The 21,876-nt window shown below is 39.8% G+C and overlaps 1 protein-coding gene across 11 annotated transcripts in view; it reads right to left on the bottom strand.

Moving 5' to 3' along the window:
• ppfibp1b (PPFIA binding protein 1b) overlaps window positions 1–21,876 on the bottom strand; it is a 151,040-nt gene that overhangs the window by 20,752 nt on the left and 108,412 nt on the right. For 9 of the 11 annotated variants that reach the window (XM_078567690.1, XM_078567695.1, XM_078567697.1 and 6 more), the window contains 10 exons: window positions 20,863–20,924; window positions 19,753–19,837; window positions 17,224–17,348; window positions 15,723–15,850; window positions 15,379–15,441; window positions 12,532–12,592; window positions 12,357–12,395; window positions 10,315–10,489; window positions 8,316–8,348; window positions 3,164–3,302 (listed from right to left, as the gene is read on the bottom strand). In XM_078567690.1, the coding sequence (XP_078423816.1) occupies window positions 3,164–3,302; window positions 8,316–8,348; window positions 10,315–10,489; window positions 12,357–12,395; window positions 12,532–12,592; window positions 15,379–15,441; window positions 15,723–15,850; window positions 17,224–17,348; window positions 19,753–19,837; window positions 20,863–20,924 (910 nt within the window). The remainder of the gene's footprint in view (window positions 1–3,163; window positions 3,303–8,315; window positions 8,349–10,314; window positions 10,490–12,356; window positions 12,396–12,531; window positions 12,593–15,378; window positions 15,442–15,722; window positions 15,851–17,223; window positions 17,349–19,752; window positions 19,838–20,862; window positions 20,925–21,876) is intronic. The other 2 variants (XM_078567700.1, XM_078567692.1) reach the window with 1 other exon arrangement.

The following is a 21,876-nucleotide window of genomic DNA, read 5'->3' as shown; positions in this document are numbered from 1 at the left end:
TGAAGTATAATTGCTGTTGTAATGTCAGAGATACAGCAGGTAGCAGACTCCTGTAATGTGAAAATGACCGCTTAAATTATTTTTGTGATGATGTATGAGGGGTAAATGCTGGTCAAGGCACCATGCAGAACTCCCATGGTCAGAGATTGTGTCATGGGATCTTTTACATCTGTGCGGGAAAGTAGACAGGTCCAGAGTTTAATCCAAAAGACAGAACCTTTGAGTGCAGCATTCCCTTAATACTGCATTGGAGTTCCAGCCTAAACTTGTGCGCTCAAATCCTACTTGAACCCATCACTTTCTGGCTCAAAGGTGAGTGTGCTACCATTTGAATCTCTCTAATCAGGCTCCTGTGCCTGCCACATTAATGTAAAGAGCCCAACAGAAAACACAAGTAACATCCTGCAGCTTTTCACATGATCAACATTAAGCTCCTCCAATTACTTATCTCCTTTACTAAGAGTTGGACCATGTGGGAGCAGTCCCATTGAGCTGGACAGAAGAGGCCAGATGAAAATAAAATACTGCAGATGTTGGAAATATGAAACAAAAACATGTTGGAAACATGCAGATGCTATCTTGCCCCCTTTGTCTAGCTCAATGGGACTGTCCTGCGTGGTTCCACTCTTATCTGAGGGTCTCCAACAATGGCTTAACTTTGTTCCCAGTAATACCACCAAAGTTCCCCAACAATCTTTCCTTCGACCCCTCCATTTCCACATTTAAATACTACCCCTTAGTGACATCATCACAGACAAGGGTCAGCTTCCAAATGAACACTGACGATATCAACTCTACTTCCCAACCAGCTCCCTCGATCATTCCACTGTCTCTATCATAAGCCTGCTCATCCGTTATCTTGTCCCAATCTGATATCTTGTCATAATGAGCTGCAATTTCCTTCATAGAAGCATCGAGAAAGCCAGCCCTGTCACAAACTCTGTACTGGAGCTATTGATTTCATTCCCTGAACCTGATTGGAGAGATTTAACACTGGAGTTGCATGAAAGATTCCATCTCCCTGCCTAGCCACCGTCTCAGGGTGAATTAAACCATTCACAACCTGAGCATGCTCGCTGATCTCAAACGGAGCTGATGCCCAATCGTCACCATCACAAAAAAATGTTTACATCTCTATAGCATTGGTTGCCTCCTCCTTTGCCTCAGTACATTTGCAGTTGAAACTCACCCATGTATTGGATCCCTCCAGTCTTTAGTATTGCAATACTATCCTGACTGCACCTCCCACCTCTCAAACACTATAAACTGATGTTTATATTAATGGGATGGGAGGAGGCTCATGTAGCATCTAAACACCAGCATGTACCTTTGGGCAGAATGACACGATTCTGTGTTGCAAGTTCTTTAAGTCTCTCCAACAGTGAAGGCTACATCTTCAGCTTGCTGGGCCCGATGCCTTGACTGAAATCCATTTTTTATTCATTCATTGGATGTGGGTGTCACTAGCTAGGCCAGCATTTATTGCCCATCCCTAATTGTCCTTGAGAAGGTGTCTTCTTGAACCACTGTACTTCCTGTGGTGTAGGTACTCCCACAGTGCTGTTAGGGAGTTCCAGGATTTTTGATCCAGCAACAGTGAAGGAACGCCAATATATTTCCAAGTCAGGATGGTGAGTGGCATGGAGGGGAAGCTTCCAAGTGATGGTGTTCCCATGTATTTGCTGCCCTTGTCCTTCTAGGTGGTCGTGGGTTTGGAAGGTGCTTTCTAAGGAGCCTTGCTGAGTTTCTGCAGTGCATCTTGTAGATGGTACACACTGCTGCCACTGTTTGTCAGTGGTGGAGGGAGTGAATGTTTGTGGAAGGGGTGCCAATCAAGCAGGCTGCTTTGTCCTGGATGGTGTCAAGCTTCCCAAGTGTTGGAGCTGCACTCATCCAGGCAAGTGGAGAATATTCCATCACACTCCTGACCTGTGCCTTGTAGATGGTGGACAGGCTTTGGGGAGTCAGGTGAGTTACTTGCTGCAGGATTCTTAGCCTCTTACCTGCTCTTGTAGCCACAGTATTTATATGGTTAGTCCAGTTCAGTTCCTGGTCAATGGTAACCCCCCAAGCATGTTTACAGTGGAGGATTCAGCGATAGTAATGCCATTGAATTTCAAGGGAATATGGTTAGATTCTCTCTTGTTGGAGATGGTCATCATCTGGCACTTGTGTGGCATGAATGTTACTTGCCATCTCTCAGCCCAAGCCTGGATATTGTTCATGTCTTGCTGCATTTGGACATGCTTCAGTATCTGAGTCATTGCAAATGGTGAACATCCCCATTTCTGACCTTATTACAGAGGGAAGGTCATTGATGAAGCAGCTGAAGCTGGTTGGGACGAGGACACTACCCTGAGGAACTCCAGTAGTGACATCCTGGAACTGAGATTACTTCTGCATCTCACTCTCCTCCTTTAAGACCATCATGAAAATCTCTGACTAAAGATTTGGCCACCACTCCTAATATCACCTCTCTAGCTTGACATTCATTTTTTCTGATTACATCTCTGTGAAAGATCTTGAGGTGGCTTTTTCCATGTTACAGCACTATATAAAAAGGAAACTTTTTTTATGTCCTAGTCTTTGTAATAACCCCATTTCCCTCTAATCTGCTCACTCTTGGAAGATAAAACCATTACTTCTGCACCAATTATACCTCCAATCCAATGTCAAACCTGAGATGATTTTCATTTTGTTCAGTAATAATTTGGTATATTTTTCATGGCTCAATTCATTTTGCAATCACACATGGCAAGCACATGCCACAGACAAAAGCATGGCTGAGCAATATTCTACTTTACATCAGCTCACAAGAACATAACCATGTCTTAGAGTAAGGAACAACAGCAGCTTTGAAGTAAAATCCATATTCATATGTGTTATCTTTTGAGAAATAATTCACTGGAGTGAACTTAAAATATTTAACATCCAGAGTGGTATTACTTTTGACAAAATGGAAGCAGCCAGGGCAGTATCCATCACCTGTGAATTGAAAGCGAGCTCTACGCAAGTAGGAAAAACGTGTGTAATAAAGGGAAGGAGTGTCTATTAATAAACTGCCATAACATTTCTTCCCTCTTCCTTCCCACCACCAACAAAACTCTAAATTATCTCAATAGGTTTATAGGCCAAAAGTTTAATTTAAAAACAGACTGCTTACTTTCCAAATAATTTTTTGATTCCTTTGGATTTCTTTTTCAAATCGGGAGAGGTTGGAAACAGCTGACAACCATCAGCCTCTACTGCACCCAGTGGGAGACCAGCAGCAACCACGTGCTCTGATTCTCTGTCTGTCTCAGCTACATTTTGAAAAGAAAACATAATTAAAGTTAGTTTATCCTTCACTCAGCAAAATGGACTTTGCTTCAAAAATGAAAAGAAAATTCTTCAGGGAAACAAGGTCAAATCTGCAGAACCTCTGAACATAAAAGGAACACTCTAGGATTAGGCTCAACACAATGGCCTTATCCTTGAATGCAATGAAAAAGCACACCACTGTGTATATAACACTAAAAACAAATAAAACTTACCATAAGGTGGCTGGCTTGGAAACTGGAGCTGTCATCTTTTGATGTTTGGCACAAACATGGGGTTTTGCCACTTAGTCTTTTCTTAGTGAGTAACAGGTAGTGCTTGGAGCCCAGCCCATGCAGCAAATGAAACATTTATTTGCCAAATCTTGCAAATACCAAGAATGTGGTAGCAACAATGATTAGGCCAGGGATACTGTGAATAAGGGGGTTCATAAAACATTACTTTCAACCATAAAATGTTTCATGCCCTACAAATGCTTACGTTAGTTATTAGACTACAGTATATTTTTCATACAGACGGGTGAAGAATGCTTGCCAGGGTCATTACTTTGGCAAATTAAAAATCCTTCAGTTCACTTAAACCACCAACTTCTGAATGATTTTCTGCCTAGATTTTCAGAAGTTGTCTCTGCAAATGCCTGTTATGGACTGAGATCAGCTGTATTACCATTTATGATATTCAACACCCTCAGCAGAGCCACAGTAGCTTTGGAAAAAAAACAACACCTGACTAACATCTGCACTTTATTGCATTTGAAAAACATTCCTCATATTCCTGTAACTTACACACGATGGGAAGATAATTCACACAACTAAGGCCTCCTTACTCCTTTAACAAAAGGTTTAGTCTTTAAACTAGTTAACTGACAGCCAATACTCCAACACTACCCAGTGGGCATATTGAGGATGGTGCTGTGTCTATATTCTTCACAAGAAATCATACAGCAGTAAGCCCAGGGTGACAAGGAAAATATGGTGGCACAGTAGCTTTATGGCATGATGTTGCTACTCACACAATCTACCCTCCCACTGAGCACAATGGTGCCTCTTGGAGATGAAACACCAGTTTTCCAAGTCAATATACGAATGTCTACAATACTTCCATAGAGGAAAAACTAGACTATTTACCTGATCTTAATGTGGTTTATGAAATCAGTGTAGGTTAAAGAAAGAATTGGGAGATCAGAACAGATTCATACTGCATTTTAAGGTTTGCTGATTAATCTAGACAAAATATTTGGTGGAGGGATTTACTTCAATGAGTGCCCAGGGATAATATTAAGGTCAAACAAGGTGGCTGCCATGAAACCAATGCAGACCTCGAGGAATCACCTATGTTTTTACATGATAGTTTCCTTCTCACCAGGTAATAGCTATATACATCAACTTATATTTATATATTGCCGTTAACATACCAAAAACATCCCAAGGTGTTTCGCAGGAGTGCTTAGCAAATAAAATTGGAGATCAAACCATGTAAGGAGATATTAAGACAAGTGACCTGAAACTTGTTCAAAGAGATGGGTTTTAAGGAGTGCCTTAGAACAGTGGGGGGAGGGGGTAGAGAGTCAGGGAGATTTAGAGAGGGAATTCCAGAGCTTAGGGTCAGGCAACTGAAGGCAAAGCTACCAATGTTGGGAGTGAAGAAAATCAAATGTACAATAGGCAAGAACTGGAGGAGATTTTGGAGGGTTATAGGCCTGAAGAAGGTTGGAGATAGGGAGGACAAGACCATGGAGGCATTTGAACACGATCTGGTGATAGACTCAGACATCTACTGCACAGGAGGCCATTCCTCAAAAAATTCGATCAAATTTGTCAAACACAACCTTCCCGTAACAAATTCATGCTGACTAGCCCTGATTAATCAGTGTCTCTCCAAGTGCAGATATATTTTGTCGCTCAGAATTCTTTCTAGTAATTTTCCCACCACCGAGGTTAGACTGACTGGTCTGCAATTTCTCGGTTTATCCCTTCCTCCCTTTTTAATAATGGGACATTTGCAGTCCTCCAGTCCTCTGGCACCTCACCTGTGACCAGGGAGGATTTGAAAATTACTGCCAGGGACCCCGATATCTCTTCCCTTGCCTCCCTCAACAGCCTGGGATAATTTCATCTGGGCCTGCAGATTTATCCACTTTTAAGGCCGCTAAACCTGCTAGTACCTCCTCCCTTTCTATGTTAATTTCCTCTAATATTTCACAGTCCTCCATCCTGATGCCTATATCTGCATCAACCTTTTCCGTTGTGATGACCGACACAAAGTATTCATTAAGGACTGCACCCATGTCTTCCAGGTGCACACACAGATTACCTCTATGGACCCTAATTGGCCCTACTCTTTACCTAGTTATTCTCTTGCTCTTTATATATTTAAAAAACCCCTTTGGGTTTTCCACCAATGTTTTCTCATGCACTCTCTTAGCTTCCTTAAGTTCCTCTAAGGACTCTAACGTATTGAGCCCTCGGTACCCGCCGTAAGCTTCTCTTTTTTTCTTAATCCTAACCTTTATGTCTCTTGACATCCAGGGCTCTCCGGACTTGGTTCTCCCCCCTTTGTCTTTATGGGAACATATCTGCCCTGTACTCTCACTATTTCCCCCTTGAATGCTTCCCACTGCTCTGACAGAGTTTTATCTGCAAGTAGCTGATCCCAGTCCGCTTGTGCCAAATTGTGCCAAAGTAAAATTAGTCTTTCCCCAGTTTAGGTCTTTTATTCCCGGCCCAACCTTATCCTTTTCCATAACTATCCTAACTGACTTGAGATCTCCACCTGTATCCTTAACAAGAATCTTAAAATCAAGGTATTTCTGGACTGGGAGCCAATGCAAGTCCATGAGCGCAGGTAATGATAGATGAACAAAAGCTGGAGGGAGTTAGGATACAGGAGTAGTTTTGGATTAGTTCAAGATTATGGAAGGTGGTTATCTGAGGAACTAAAAGTGAAACTCAAAACGTAATCACCAGCCAACATCCCACTTCTGACCTTATGATGGAGGGAAGGACATTGAAGTAGTTGAAGATGGTTGGGCCTAGGACACTACCCTGTGATGACTGACCTCCAACATCCACATCCATCTTCCTTTGTGCTAGGTATAGCTCCTGCTAGAGTTTTCCTCCTGTTTCTCATAGTGTTCAAGTTGATAGATTATGTAGAAGTATAACATTTGAATGCATGAATGGTTTACTAGATACAGGTGTATTTTGGAGATCTCCAGATTGTTGGAATAGTCAGTCTAAAGATAATACTCAACTAGCCGTGTTTCTAACTTTTATGTATTATATTTTCTTTAGGCATAGTTCCACAAAATAGCAGGAAAGATCATACAGGGAACAAAAAGATTGGAAAAACTCAGCAGGATAGGCAACATCTGTGGTGAGAAAGAGTTAACATTTCAGGTTGATGACATGTCATCTGATGAAAGGTTATTGACCTGAAATGTTAACTGTTTCTCTCCACAGATGCTACCTGACCTGCTGAGTTTTTCCACCTTTTATTGCTCTTATTCCAGATTTCCAGCATCCGCAGTATTTTGCTTTTGCAGGATCATACAGGGGATGCCAAAAATCAAAATTCTTGAAATACATGGTATTCTTTAAACTTTCTGTTGTCAATCTTGGTTTCTGCTGGGCTGTGTAGAGAATGCTGGGCTGAATGTGCCGAACTTAAAATATTATCAAAAAAGTGTAAATTTTAGGTTACACCTATCTTGATGGAGCAGCAAGTTACCCAACCAGTAGTTGAGCCTTACAGATCTCTAGTTTGTGCTGAATCAGCTGATGTCATCCCTACACTCCAGCTGAGTGCTTAGAATTGGCTCAGGATTAGGGAGGCGAAAAAAAAATCACCCAGGATTCTTGCCCCTTAATGCTATCTAGCACCCCCTACTGGAAGTTTACATGTATGGACTTCAGGTGAGTTTAAGGCTAAACTCAATTACTATACCACCCCAAGGATCCTTGTGGTCCAGACTCACTCAAGTAATATGGCTCAGGTACAATAACACCAAGTACCAAAAGTGAACCCTCCCAATACTCCACACTATTCTTCATGGGAAAAAAAATGTGTGAAGATATGAAAAAAAATCATCCTGAGCTGTGAATATATCACCCTCCCTTCAAATAGCTGGATCAAAATCTTGTAACTCCCGGATGAATAGCATTGTGGGAGTAGGTTGACCATAGACTGCTGTGGTTCAAGGCAGCAGCTCATCTCTACCTTTAAGAGAAATTATGGATAGGCATTAAATGCTGGCCTTTCCAGAGATGGCCACATTCATGAATAAATGAAATATATTTTTTGATCTATCCTGAGTCCACGGTGACCTTGTAATATGGTATAGTCCTAATGAACTGTAGCATTCAGGAGAGTTTAACATTGTTTATTTTAAATCAAATTTTCACCATAGGGCATGATAAATGACAACCACCAAATAGGTCTGTGCGACCATAATCTCACTGCAGCGAGCTCCAGGCCATTTAATAATCCAAGCCTTTTCACTGCAGTGATGTCAAATCAATTGGAAAAAATTAAGGAGTTTGAAACTTTTTTTTCCTTACATTAAAGGTGCTGTGTAAATGCAAGCTGTTATTATCTCCCTTCTCTGGTTACTACCTGTCACATTTGCATTTAAGTTCACTTCTGACAAACTGAGAAAGCAAAGCTCCCCAAGATTAGCATCCTGAAATCAAGCAGGCCTATGACCAGGTGAGTAAATGGAGCATGGAAAAACACATTTTGAAAAGAATTGAAGAGTTAAAGTAATGATGGTTACATAAATCAGCAATCTCTGTTCACACCACCTAAAGGCATTCCACTCAAAGCTAAAGACAGGTTTTGCAGTTTATGTTGCATCGGCTAAATGCTGTAGAATTTGTTTAGTTTAAGCTTAACTATCACATCTCTATTAGCTCTGCTGAGCATGTAAAGTAGTAAACAGCTGGAAGATAAGTCCATAGCAAGGCATTGGTGCAGTCAAACATGCAGCTATACTATACCTAGCATCGGTGCACTTGCACTTCGACTGCGATCTTCAGTCATCCAGAAAATGTGTATGATCGTGGGGAGCACAGCAGCAAAGAATATGCGGAATAACAAGGTAAAGTACAGATCAATTTACAGATACAAACCACTCCAATCAGAAAGGTCAGGACAAGTTCACAAAATTAACACAGTCACAACAACAATCAAGTATTGATGCTCAATTTAAACAAAAGGGACAATTTTGTTGGCAGGTCAGGTTATTGGCAGGACTGAAAAAATATAGCCTAAACATGAGGCAGGTCAAGTAAATTGCCATGTCTATATAACTCAATCATTTAAACAGATATTCCATAACAGCACTTACATAGCCAGTATAACCACTTCACATGTGTATGATTACCAAGTACAAGCAGAAAGTGTGCTATCATTGTAGCCCAGCTCTTCCAGTCTCTGGATAGTCAGAGGCTGGACGTACACCAGATGATGCACTATGGGACCCCCTTGGAAGTTCCAATGCAAGGGCTCCGTGGGAACTGCCCCGGAAGTGTGAACTTCTGATGGGCAATGTCCCTGCTGCCTGGGGCCCTCCGAAAAAGTCTCCAACTCTGAGTTGAGTCGGAGACGTCAGACGGTTCTGACTTACTTAACAAAATAGTTACCCACGTTGGTCAGGAAAAACTTAGTCTAACACCTGGGTAACTATACAACAGACCCCCCAACTACCCCCACCCCTTACCTACTCTCCGAAAATGTTTTCAAAGCAACTTTGGGACACAAACTCTTGATTTACTGGAATACGACAACTACTGTTGTGAAAAGGGGGCAAGGTTTCTGCTCGGATTCTCCACACTGCTCTGAATGTGAAGGATCCTCCATTGGAGGATCGGAGGAGGGCATGTGCATTTTGTTTGATCAGGGTCGGAAATAGTGGGTAGAATTTTACAGGCCCATCGTGGCGGGGCTGGGGCCGTAAAATGCAGCGAACCATCAAAAGTCCACTGACTTCAGCGGGACCATAAAATCCTGATGATGTACAATTCTGCCCCGTATTTCTGATCCTCAACTGAAAATCTGGGCCTATGTTGTCACAGGCAAATGGAAGACATGCTGCACACTCTGTAAACAGTAAAAAAAAAGTGTTTCTTTTTTTCTTTAAAAAATGAAATATATATTTAAAATAGTGTAATGATAATCTTCTTGGATAGACTAGAGAGTTGTGTTATAAATTGCAGGATTTCTAATCACTTGCAACACATATCTGGTTCTACACAATACTGGAAGATTTCTAAGCAGACCAATAAAACTTCCTACACCCAAACTGTCCACCTGAGTACTAATTTAGCAATGTTCTGAACATTATTCATGACAAGCCAGCCACATTAAGCCAAATCCAGTTACTTTGGCAGATTGAAGGCAAGGGGAAAGTAAGTGCAAGTGAACACCAATTTATCAAACAATTTCAACACTAACAAGGGAACACCTGAAAAATTAGTTTAAATGAATTGCACAGTTATTTTACATACCTTATTGAATACCCTGCCTCCAAATGATAAGCTGTATGGATAAAGATCTATAGAATTTTCTTTTAAAGTATAAAATAGGTTTTTATTTATTTAATAAAGCAGCTTTCATGCACCATGTTGAGACTAAATAAGGCAATAGATCCAAAGATGCCTTTAATTCAAATGCTATTTATACGGTTGTCTTGGGGTTATGGCTCAGGACTAAAGATGGAGTTCAAATCTCAACTTGCCAATTTGTGAAAATTAAATAAACCTAATTTGCAGGCTGGCACCAGAAAGAGACTCTGAAAGCACTCAGGGTAAGGAGAAAAAAAGAACAGGACTAATTCATTATAGTCCACCTCTACCAATCTGGCCTGAACGTGACACCACGCCCACATTATGTACTTGACTCAATACCCTGTGGGTGGGCAATAAGTACTGTCATGCTAATGTCACCCACACCCCCAAACACCAATTCTTTTTTTTTGAACCATTCATGCTCACTTACCCAGGTTAGGTGCACTAGCTGTTCGTTTGCCACCTTTTATCTTGAAGAATCCACGGCCAAAAGAAGCTCTGGCCTTTTTAGAGGCTGCACTTTCATCATCCAGTGAATTCTGATGCCCAGTTGGTGACTTTGGTGGCAGAGATGTGAACTTACTGATCTCCATACATGCTTTATTCTAGATGGTTTTAGACAATGGTATACTTTAGTTCCCAGTGATATCTTGCATCAGCAGAACTATTAACATTTCAGATGCTGGGAAATTTAAACCTGATTTCAGTAAATGGTCTTAGATCCCAAAAGCTCACATTATATAATAAACAGGATCCTCCAAAATACGAAAAAATAAATTGCTCCTATTAAAGCATGTCAAAGCACTGCAAAATGGATTCTGCTAAATTTATAGGCTACAGAAATTATGCAAAGCTACATATCTGTCAGATAATAAATACCAATTTATAAATATTTTCTGGGGCTTGGGCTGAAAGCCATTCAGATTGCTAGATTGACTGTCTGACAGATGCCAAATGAAATAACGATGTCAAATTTAGACCTAGTGGAGCTGTAGTGGGGCAAAGGGAGGGGTATGATGACCAATACCACAACCAACAGGCTATGTTGTCAAATTGAGTTCAGCTGTCTAGTAATTTAACAGCCAACTGAATGAGAAAACAAGTAATAATCCAAAGTCAGGTTAATGGAAGGTGCAGGTTGGGATGTATAGTTGTGAATTAGCCAACTAGGTTGGGTGAAACCATGATGCAAAAATAAATTCAGCATAAATAACACCCCAGTGATGAAAGATGGTGGTAGTTTTGGAAGAATTGGAAGGTCTGCTCAAAGTCCAACAAAACACTCTGCCCCTACCAGCAACAATACACTCAAGGACCTCCACAATTATCAATGCACCGTTCTTTTCCAAACACAATTAGACTTGTTTGCAATGACAAAAACTTGCATCTAGATTGCAGTCAGAATCATGAAAAAAGTTAGTTTACAGAAAAAGAATGAAAGTAAAAGTTATAAGGTGCAGTGAAGGTGTTTCTAACATGGAGACCATTGTACTTTAAAAAGTATTGACATTTAAAGGGCACCTATGCAGGTTCAAAATTTAAATATACAATATTTTTAGTTTTACACAGATTTGAAAATAATAAATTCCTTTTGAAACACATACTTTTGCCCAGATGAGAAACTATTATAGCAAGCCAGGTTAAATCAAGACAGCAGTGCTATACTGTCCAAATCTATGTTATGGTTCAACTAACTTACCATAATGCGATAACCTCACTTTGCAAATACCACCTGCGATTACAGATCATTAATCTTTTCATTTGTTTAAATGAGTGTACATATCTTACACTGTAGGGCTTTCCCCCCCCTTAACTGAAATGCTTTTATCACCTTGCATACAAAGTAAAGCTTTGGATACCAATGTTTAGCATACATATACTGGACATCTATCAGATTATCAGTTTCAAATTCAAAATCCAGAGATACCAAGTAGAGCTCTGGAACAGTTATAACGTGCCACAAGCAGCAGTATCCCAATTCATAGGCTAAAGGAAACCTTGATTACAATACAAAACAAAACAACCTGTGCTCAGACAAGGTCAGAAATGAATTGCAGCCAGACAAGATTAAAATACCCAATTAAAAATATTGACAGCTAACCTTAATCAAGAGCAAAATGTTCCCTGCCAGCTGAAAATATGATAGATGAAGAGTTGGAGACAGAAAGAGAGAGAGAGAGAGAGACAGTCAGCATTAGAGCAGGAGGAAATGTCCCTACATCAACTTGCATACAAAACATACAAGGTGGCACTCTTACAGCTGATTTTTAGTTTATATCTGGAATGTATTAATACTAAGCAATTAACAGTACATATATATCTATTTCATTGCTCAATAAAAACAATCTTATTAATTTTGTCAAGGCTGTTTGATAGAAATCAGATGATTACATAGCTGCCATCAGTCTAGCTCACCATGAGCACTTCTGTCCCAAACAAGTTTAACAAATGCTTGTGAAACTGGAAACGTACCTCCAAAGGGCTCTGTTGAGCAGGTTCCATGGATAATTTCTGTTCAAAGGCAAAAGGTAACACATTTAAATCCTATAATGCAATAGAGTGCAGCTGAATTGCCAGTTGGCGCTACACTGAATATTAACATTTTCATAGTTTAAACCACAAGGTTAGATGATGAAACAAAACAAACCTTGTGCTCTTCCTCCATTCTCAGGTTCTCCTGACTATCAAACTTGTGTACATCTGACAATCTGCAAAAAAACATTAGAGAACATGTTTCACTACATAATCCAAAATAAATTCCAAATCTGTGAGCTCCCAAACGATCAAGGACATAGCAGTGAAGGGAAATAAAAACAAAATGCTGGAAATATTAACCAGGTCTGGAGCATCTGTGAAAAGCAAAACAGATTTAACATTTAAGGTCTGTGACTTAAAATGTTGCCAGACCTGTTGAATATTTCCAGCATCCATAGTATTTTAAGCGATCATGCCTCAGGAATACAAGTTCATGCCACTAGCATAACCTATTAATTGGATACATGAGCATTATAAGCTAAACACGGTTTCTCATTCATCTCTGAATTAGAGACCATCTTGAAAGAGATTAATTTAACAAAGCAAAGAAGCAGCTTGATTTCAAAAAGTTTTGTAGTCACATTAGGCGAGAGTTATTTATTTTGACGGATAGTGACAGAGAAAAGTAGTTTCAGTTGATCTAGGAGGCTGGTTACAGTCTATTCCATATTTGCCTGGGTGAGTGCAGCTCCAACAACACTCAAAAAGCTCCCCACCATGCAAGACATAGCAGCCTGCTGCACTCCATCCAGCACCTTAAACATTCGCTCCCTCTAAAAACACACAGTGGCAGTAGTGTGCATCATATATAAGATGCACTGCAACAACTAGTCAAGCCACCTCTGACAGTACCTTCCAAAACCATCTAGATGGAAAAGGGCAGCAGATGCATGGGAACATCACTGCCTGAAAGTCCCCCAAGTAACACACCAGATGAGGAACCCTGGTTATGTTGCTAGATTGCAAAAGCTGGAGCTATTCTCCTTAGAAAAGGGAAGGTTGAGAGGAGATTTGAGAATCGTAGAATAGTTATAGCACACAAAGCGGCCATTCAGCCACTCATGCCCGTGCCGACACTCTGCAAGAGCTGCTCACTTAGTTCCATTTCCTCCACCTTTTAGCTGTAGTCCTGCAATTTTTTTTCTATTTAAATAATTATCCAATTCCCTTTTGAAAGCCATGATCGAACCTGCCTCCACTACACTTTCCAGATAGTGCATTCCAGATGCTAATCACTCGCTCCATGAAAAATAATTTTCTTCAGGTCATTTTTGGTTGTTTTGCTAATCATTATAAATCTCTGTCCTCTGGTTTTTGTATTTCTGCCAATGCACAGTACTATAAAATCTCAAATTGAGGAACCCCACTACCCTGTATAAATCCTGAAGAGTTTAGACAGGGTAAACAGAAAAAAAAAACTGTTTCCACTGACAGCAGAGTCAAGAACCAGAGGACAGTGATTTAAGGATAGAGTGGTTACGATCTGGAACGTACTGTCTGAGAGCGTGGTGGAGGCAAATTCAATTGTGGATTTCTGAAGAGAATTGGATAAACACATGAAGGGAAAAACATCTGCAGGGCTACAGGGAAAGGCAGGGAGTGAGGCTAGCTAAACTGCTTTGCAGAGAGTTAGCATAGGCTTGTCGGGCTGAATGGTTAAAGCACAAAAAAAGGCCGTTTCATTCTGTGATTCTGTCTGTGTGTGGAAGCGTAAGGCCTGAATACACTTCTGATACAGTGTCTTTGTACAATCTGAAGATACCAGAATTGCTGAAGGAATGGAGTAGCCTTTAATAACACAATCATCACCACCGTACAAACTTTTCATCAGTCAGGTAGACAGTTTGAAAGAATGATGAAATCTCAATTTTTACATGTGATGACATCAGCAAATCCCAGAGGGAAACTTGTCTTACTGATCATAACCCTTTTTTTTGTATTTTGAAAACGAGGAATAAGCTACTGATTCCAGAAGCATAGAACCCCAGTAACATTTTTAGGATTTTAAAGTGAAATGCTTTATGAACAAAAGGAAAAAAAACTTAGTACACAAGATTGAAGTTAAACTGTTAAAACAATTTTACAAAAACATCCCTCTCTCCCCAAAAAACCCCACTTGATCAGGATACACAAGTAAACTGCTTGGCAACAGCTCCCTTATAGATTTTTAATCATAAAAATGTGGTAATATTACCCAAGATAAGAACTGTCACTTTAGTAAAGGTATACCACACGACTTCCCTCTCTCTTCCACTCTACTGTGAAAATCCAAGAAAGTTTGGGAAAAAAAACTACTGTCTGAGGCAAAGACTTTTCTGGTCCCACTGGGTAGCTGTCACATACAGGTTTCACACTTTTTCTCAGCAGAGTTACTCTCAGGACTTCTCACCCACACAGCCACCACCACTCAACTAAACTTCTGTCCTTAAATACCTTTCTTCCCCTTTCATCTTAGATCCACTGTTCTCAAACACCTCTTTTAACTCAACTTTTCCAAATATAAAAATTTTTCACGTTTTCCTATTGCCTCCACTTTCAAATTATAAAATTTAATAGCCTTCCCTCATTTACTTATGAAACCTTTGTAAGTTGTAAAAGGCCGTGGTCACTTTTAAACTCCCTTTTGAAATTTAACGGCTGAAAAGTCAAGTCCCTACCTATCACCTAATCCAAATTTTAAAATCCAACCTATTTACTTGTAAATCCACTTCACCAGAGCCTCTCATTACAAATGCATACATCTAGAAACTTTACCTTTCATCTCAGTTTCCACAGACAAGCTGTCTCTATGAGCCTTCCCCCCTAGTTTAATTAATCATGGACACACACAGACACACCTCCTTTACAGAATACCACTATACTCCCAAAATATTAACAATAATATCCTTCTTCATAGTAACCAATACCTGTCTTTAACAATGAATTAACAGGGTTGACGTAAAAATAATTTTTCACTTACATAGGACTGTCACATATGACAGTTTCTTCAACTAATGAAGAGATATCACCTGGTTGTATTTCACTGTAGAAAAATGCAAATTTACACTAGTTATATTATACAAATTGTTACACCTTCCTTAGAAAAAAGGCTATATACATTAATTAATGATCTAAGCTGTGTTAATAAGCCATAAATCGGTCAAATTTTTAAAATAAATACAATGGTTTGGTACTCAAACTGGCCTTCAAATAATTCAGTTGACTTCACAAATCATCTGAAGGAGAAGTCAATCATAGCCTTTAAACTGTCACAGTTACGCTCAGCCTTCTAAAGTTAGGTAGCAAAGCTAAATTGTGTTTTACCCAATGTCAGGTGTTGTTTCAACTTCAGCGTCCATCTTCTTATCTACCTGTTGAGCGTGGCTCTTGGGAGTAGATGAAACCACTGGAATTGGTACATGAAGGATGCTAGTGTGGATTTCAACTGGCTCCTGAAACAAAATTAGCAAATTATATTCTTTTCAGCCATTATATTCTTTTAATAATGTCTGTTTGCTTGTGTGCTTAAGCATTACAATGCAACAGTACTTTTTAAAATCAGCTATAAATACAAATGATGCAACAATGCAGGAAACCCAAATGGACAGATCACCAAATGATCTTAGCCTGCTGGTTTTCGATCAATTCTTACTGCAAAAAGTGTTTCCAGTAAAATTATACTCTAGAAGCATACTTAGTTCTTTTATATTCAGTGCCTAGTTTTCTTTTTAATCCTACTACAGTAAACACCATGCCACAGTTTCTTACAGAATGTGATTTTAATTTAACCCTGTTCTTTGATGCAAGTGGTTATGGCAGGTCACGAGGCTGTGAATTTCTTCCAAGTGCTGGAGAACCCTACAACCAGAGTAGTAAAACAGGGTTGGAAAAGCACGAGGGAATTTTGGTAGTTTCTTCCATTCCGTTTATTAAATGAGATGCATAGTACAAACGTCTGGGTAGAAGACAGCCTTTGTGCCATCGAGGCTACCCTTCCAAAACACTATCTGATTTTAGGACAAAGGTCCTGTATCTTCTTTACTAACAAATTCACTCAGTCCTTTTAAATTGCCATGGATTTCACTTCACCATCCCTGGCTGTAATCTGTTACTACTTACCATTCCCACATCTTCAACCTGAGCTCACTACTTCACACTTACCAGAACTGAATTACATCTGCTCATTCGCCAAGCCTGTGCAGGCCCCTTTAGGTTATTGCCCATAGCACGCAATCTGGAAACCCGCACTGAACAATATTCTATCCACATGCACGAAAATGACAAAAACAACAGAGTGCCTACAACACCCATCCTAGGGAGACGTCACTGTTGACCCACTTTGACTTCTCCCTCCCGCCAAGCCTTTGCTGTTTAATTTTCAGCCACCCATCAGTCTGGTAATCTGGTTCAATACTGTGCCTCATTGCTGACTAATTCACAAGGTGCACAGGGGCACGTGGCACAGTCTCAAATACCCAAGCAGACGGCATCTATTGCCTCACCGTCAACTTGTTTTGGTAATGGAGTAGACTGTGGGACTATTATTGCACCAATGATACAAACACAACAAGTTTACTGTTTCCACTTGATTTAAAAAAAAGACATTTTCCACGTTTTTACTCAGTTATCTTAAATAGTCAAATTCTGAAAGATTGGTTGCTTAGTTGCTATTTTACAATTCCTTTGCAATTTTACAATTTACAAATGGCACACACACCGGGGAGACACTGAAGACAATTAGCACTTTAATTCTTTACAGCTTCGCTGATGAAAAAAAATCTGAAGAATGTGTCAGATTGGAATGTAATTATGAAAATTTACTCACTGCTTCTGGCACTCCCTCTGCTCTTGGGGTTGGTGAAGTAGAAGCCAGCTCCATTTCTAATGTCTCACTGGCATTAACTCCAGCAGATCCCCCATTCAGGCTTTCGTCACTGTCACCTTCTTTTACTACACCAGCAAAACATTTACAATTTGGAAAGAAAATGAAGTTGATATCATACTTGCAAAAAATAGATGTTCTTTCATGCTAGAGAAATTGTCTTCTCCATTCTTAGTTAGGATTCTACATCTTTAATTATTTACAATAGATGGTACAATTTATCAGTAGTGAGAAAACCCATTTAAATTGGGAAAATGCACAGATTTTAATATTTCGTAGATTTTATGAAATCAATACGAAATTTATAAAATTCTGTTAATTCCTTTAAACCTGATATCTGTAAAGTGAAATGCAAACATCATCTTTTACACCATTTAAAAGATTTCTGTTGCTGCTTCTGAACAAAGGAAAACATTCCTAATGTTTCAGTTGAAACTTAATAGTAGCGGAACTTCATAGGGGTTAGTGCATCAATGCACATGCAGCACTGAATAATTGGCTGAAAGGGAGAGACAGGAAATAGAGTTCATTCTGATTGGTGACAGGTGACAAGATGTGCCCATTTCTTTATTCTTTCATGATGTGAGCGCCACTAGCAAGGCCAACATTTGTTGCCAATCTCTAATTGCCCTTGAACTATGTGGGTTGCTCAGCCAGAGGGCAGTTAAGAGTCAACAACATTGCTGTGGGCCTGGAGTCACATGTAGACCAGACCAGATAAGGATGGCAGTTTCCTTCCACAAAGGACATTAATGACGTTAGATGGGTTTTCATGACAAATCGATGATAGTTTCACAGGCACCATTACTGAAACTAGCTTTACATTCCAGATTTATTAATTGAATTTAAGTTCCATTAGCTGCCATGGTGGGATTTGAAGTCTCCAGAACATTGGCCTTGGCTTCTGGATTACTGTTGGGTTATATTACCACTACGCCACCATCTCTCCCATGTATGCAAATCACTGAAGCTTGAGTTCAAGTACCAAAAGTGAACAAAAGATCAATAGAATATCAGCCTTTATCTCAGGAGGGGTTGGAATTCAAGAGTGAGAAAGTGATGTTCTAATTGTACACAGTCTTTGTCAGACCCCATCTGGAGTACTGCGTTCGATTTTGGGCACTGTACCTCAGGAAAGATATACTGGCAATACAGCACTGATTCACCAGAACGATGAGTTAAATCATGATGACAGGCTGCATGAACTTGGTTTTCATACCCTTTTGAGTTTAGGACTTTGAAGGGCGATTTGATCAAAGTGTTTAAAATGATTAAGGGATTTACGAGGGTAGATAAATGGAAACTACACTCTTCAGTGAGAGAATCCAGAACAAGAGGGCATAGTATTAAGGCTAGAGATAGGCTGTTCAGGAGTGAAATCAGGAACACAAAGGATAGTGGAAATCTGGAACACTCTCCCAAAAGGCTATAGATGCTGAAGGTCAACAGGCATATTCAAGACTGAGGTCAATGAATTTTTGCTGGGTAAAAGGTATCCAGGGATATGGAACAAGGGCAGGTAGATGGAGTTGAGACAGATCAGCTAAATGGCAGAATATGCTCAAGGAGCTGAATGATCTACTCCTGTTCCTATGCCCCTAAGATAGGCCAGGAATACACATGTTCAATCGTGTGACTCGAAGGGGATAGATAGGCTCAATATCTTGCATTTCTTTTGTGTGCATCATATTGTGGGAGGAGAGAGAACCAGGAGAGCGAGCTAGAGTTCCTGTTATTAATCTTTGTGATCCCCCTTCTGAAAGCCTGCCATGAGAACAACTGGCGAGGGTGCACAGGACAGTGATCTCTTCTGGCTACAATGAATGTAGCAAATACCCCACAGGCTTTCACTGCCCAGACTACACGCAGACTGTCCAACTGAGGCACTTGAGGAGTATTGACAAATATGGAATGGTACCCCAGCAAGTCAACATCAGAAAAAAAGTAAAAAGATTACCCTCAAGTCTATTCTTTCCTGTTCAGTACTAAATTTGCATCCTGCAGTTTCAAAAAAAACTAAAACGAGCATTGAACCCTTTCGAAGTGAAGTTCTAAAAAAATCACTTTAGCAATTTCAAACTTAAGGCAAGCTTCCAGGTATCAATGCTTTGCAACTGTGCCTTAAGGAGATAAAGTAAAGTGGGAGCCAAGAGAGAAAAAGACCTTCATATTCAGATGACATCTTTCCTAGACACTGACTAAGACCAAAACTCACCTCTGAGGAATCATAAATGTGGATCTATAAACCTACACACAGTGGTATGTTATGTGCCACTGGACTGCAGATGGGAAGGAAAAGCTTAAGCTTTATCAACTGGAATTTTAAAAGTTATTATATATGCTGTAACAATGAAAATGTATGGAAATCTAGCTACCCTCCTGTTGAAATAGTTAGAGCACAAAGCTGATTTAACCAAATACTTTAAACATGAGCTTCAGTTTGTAAATTGATTACAGATCGTAACATCCCACCTTTCTTATGAGCCACTGACATCACCATGTCCTGCACTTTCTTGTACCTATTCAAGGACTGCCGCAACTCTTCTATTTTTCGATCCTTCAAAAAGAAAGTACACTGAGAAGTTGTCCTATATGCAAAACACTAACATTATACAAAAATTCCAATGCCTGTTTTTCCCAGGGGTTGAGGGGTAGAGATGCATTTAAATCTTAGAAGGTCCGACATGACAATCTAGCATCGATACACCACCACACCAACAGACATCAGGGAAGGCATCAGCCCAATGTAGGTTGCTAAAATTCTCCATATTATAGAATGCAGGCAAAGTTGACTCCCAGGTTCACTGTGATAAACATACTGAGCAACTATCGCCAGTGGATTTAGGCAAATAGGAGCTATATTTCTGCGACAATTATAACAAAATATTTAGTAAAGTCAAGCTAAATTGATTCAAATGTGGTTCTGATCATGTTTGGTTTTACCTTCATCATACTGCCTTGGACAATGCAACTTCATCAAATCCAACTAGCCATTAGGAGGTTGGAATAGATAAATGACACTGACATTAAGATTAGTTGACTTCAGGTCTAATCAGAGCCACTGCTTGCTAGCTTTTAAAAAAATCTCATTTGAAAAATACAGATCTCAACATAATATGAGAGACTGGAGTCACATGTATCCCAAAGCAGGATGGAATGGTAGAATCCATATCCAGATGGGCAGCAGTGAACAAATTGGAATGGGAGTTTCCATTCCCTGTTGGACTGTAGTGAACAGGTTGGGATTTCATGACAATCTCGAAGCTGCTGCAGTTATTTTCCTGATGCCATCCATGGTGGGATTTGAAATCACAACCTTTTAGTTGTTGGTCTAATACCATAACAACGAAACTATCATAATTATCTTCAACGATTATGCAGCTGGACAAACTTCTTCCCCCTTGCACAAACGGGTCAGAATTCTTCCTAACCAACAGCACCGGGGGACTGCTGCAGTTGAAGACTGCACCCCAACACCACCTGAAGGGTAACTAAGAAAGTGCGATAAACATTGGCCTGGTCAGTGACACCCGCTTCCCATGAATTATTTTTTCAAAATCAGAAGGAAATCACAGGACCTACTTTCTCCTCATTTGCTGCCATGAGTGACTCGACCGCTTTTTTCATTTTATGCACTTCAAGATCTGAAAATGACAACAGGAATGGCGTTTAACATGGTACTTTTATATTTTTATGCTACAATGAATGCTGAAACCATGCTGGCATGCCACATTCTGCACTTGCATTAAGAGAAAACATGTTAGCAACATTCCTCAAAAACCGCAAGCCTCTAACAGTTGCTTAGATTTTTTCTTTAATGAAAATAAAGCTGTGCAGTATTAACCTTTTAAACTTAAATGTAGCATTAAAACCAAAAATGCTTGACAGATGCATGCTGTAAACATAATTGTGTCATGGAAATATAATAATTGCCATATTATTGTAATTTATTGTAAACGTAGGTTAATAGTGGGGTTTGGATTAATTTCTGTGTGTAGGGGTGTGTGTGGGTTTTAATTGAATTACAGACAGCTGGTCTGGGTGTTTTGATGTATCAGAAGGAAAACTAGGTTTGAAATGCTAAATACATAAACACGGCGGAAGTTTTAGAATGTGAGGTGTGAAGAATATTTGCATTTTTAGATAAACCCGAGTTGTGAATTTCAAAGGGATGGTAAGGTGTTACATCTAGCCAACAGAGGCTAAGCCAAACAGTGTGTTTATTTTTCCCAGCGATTACTGATAATATGAGTAATATGAAAGACTTATATTATGGAAAAAGCAAAGTTGCAAAGACACATTAGGACAATGGGGATTTACATTAAAAAGGGAGAAACCTGTATAAAGGATGAGGTTATGTGTAAGAAGGCAGCATTCTAAGATCTAACAAGCATGAAAAGCCTCCAACCTCTACGTACCAAGCAGCTGTCTCCAGGAACCAAAGCTAAGAGAATTCATTTTAAATATCACTGTCCAGGGTATTGTGTGCTTTGCCTGGATCGGTTGAAATCTATGTTTTTTACTGTTGCCCTAACGGCAGTGTAACTGGGAGCTAGATTAATTAGGAGATTTAAGAGTTATCATAGTAGTAATTTG

Source organism: Cetorhinus maximus, chromosome 22 (genome assembly GCF_964194155.1).
Source record: "Cetorhinus maximus chromosome 22, sCetMax3.hap1.1, whole genome shotgun sequence".
Lineage (NCBI taxonomy): Eukaryota > Metazoa > Chordata > Chondrichthyes > Lamniformes > Cetorhinidae > Cetorhinus > Cetorhinus maximus.
Note: the sequence above shows the minus strand (reverse complement) of the source record. Positions and strands in the feature narration are given on the sequence as shown.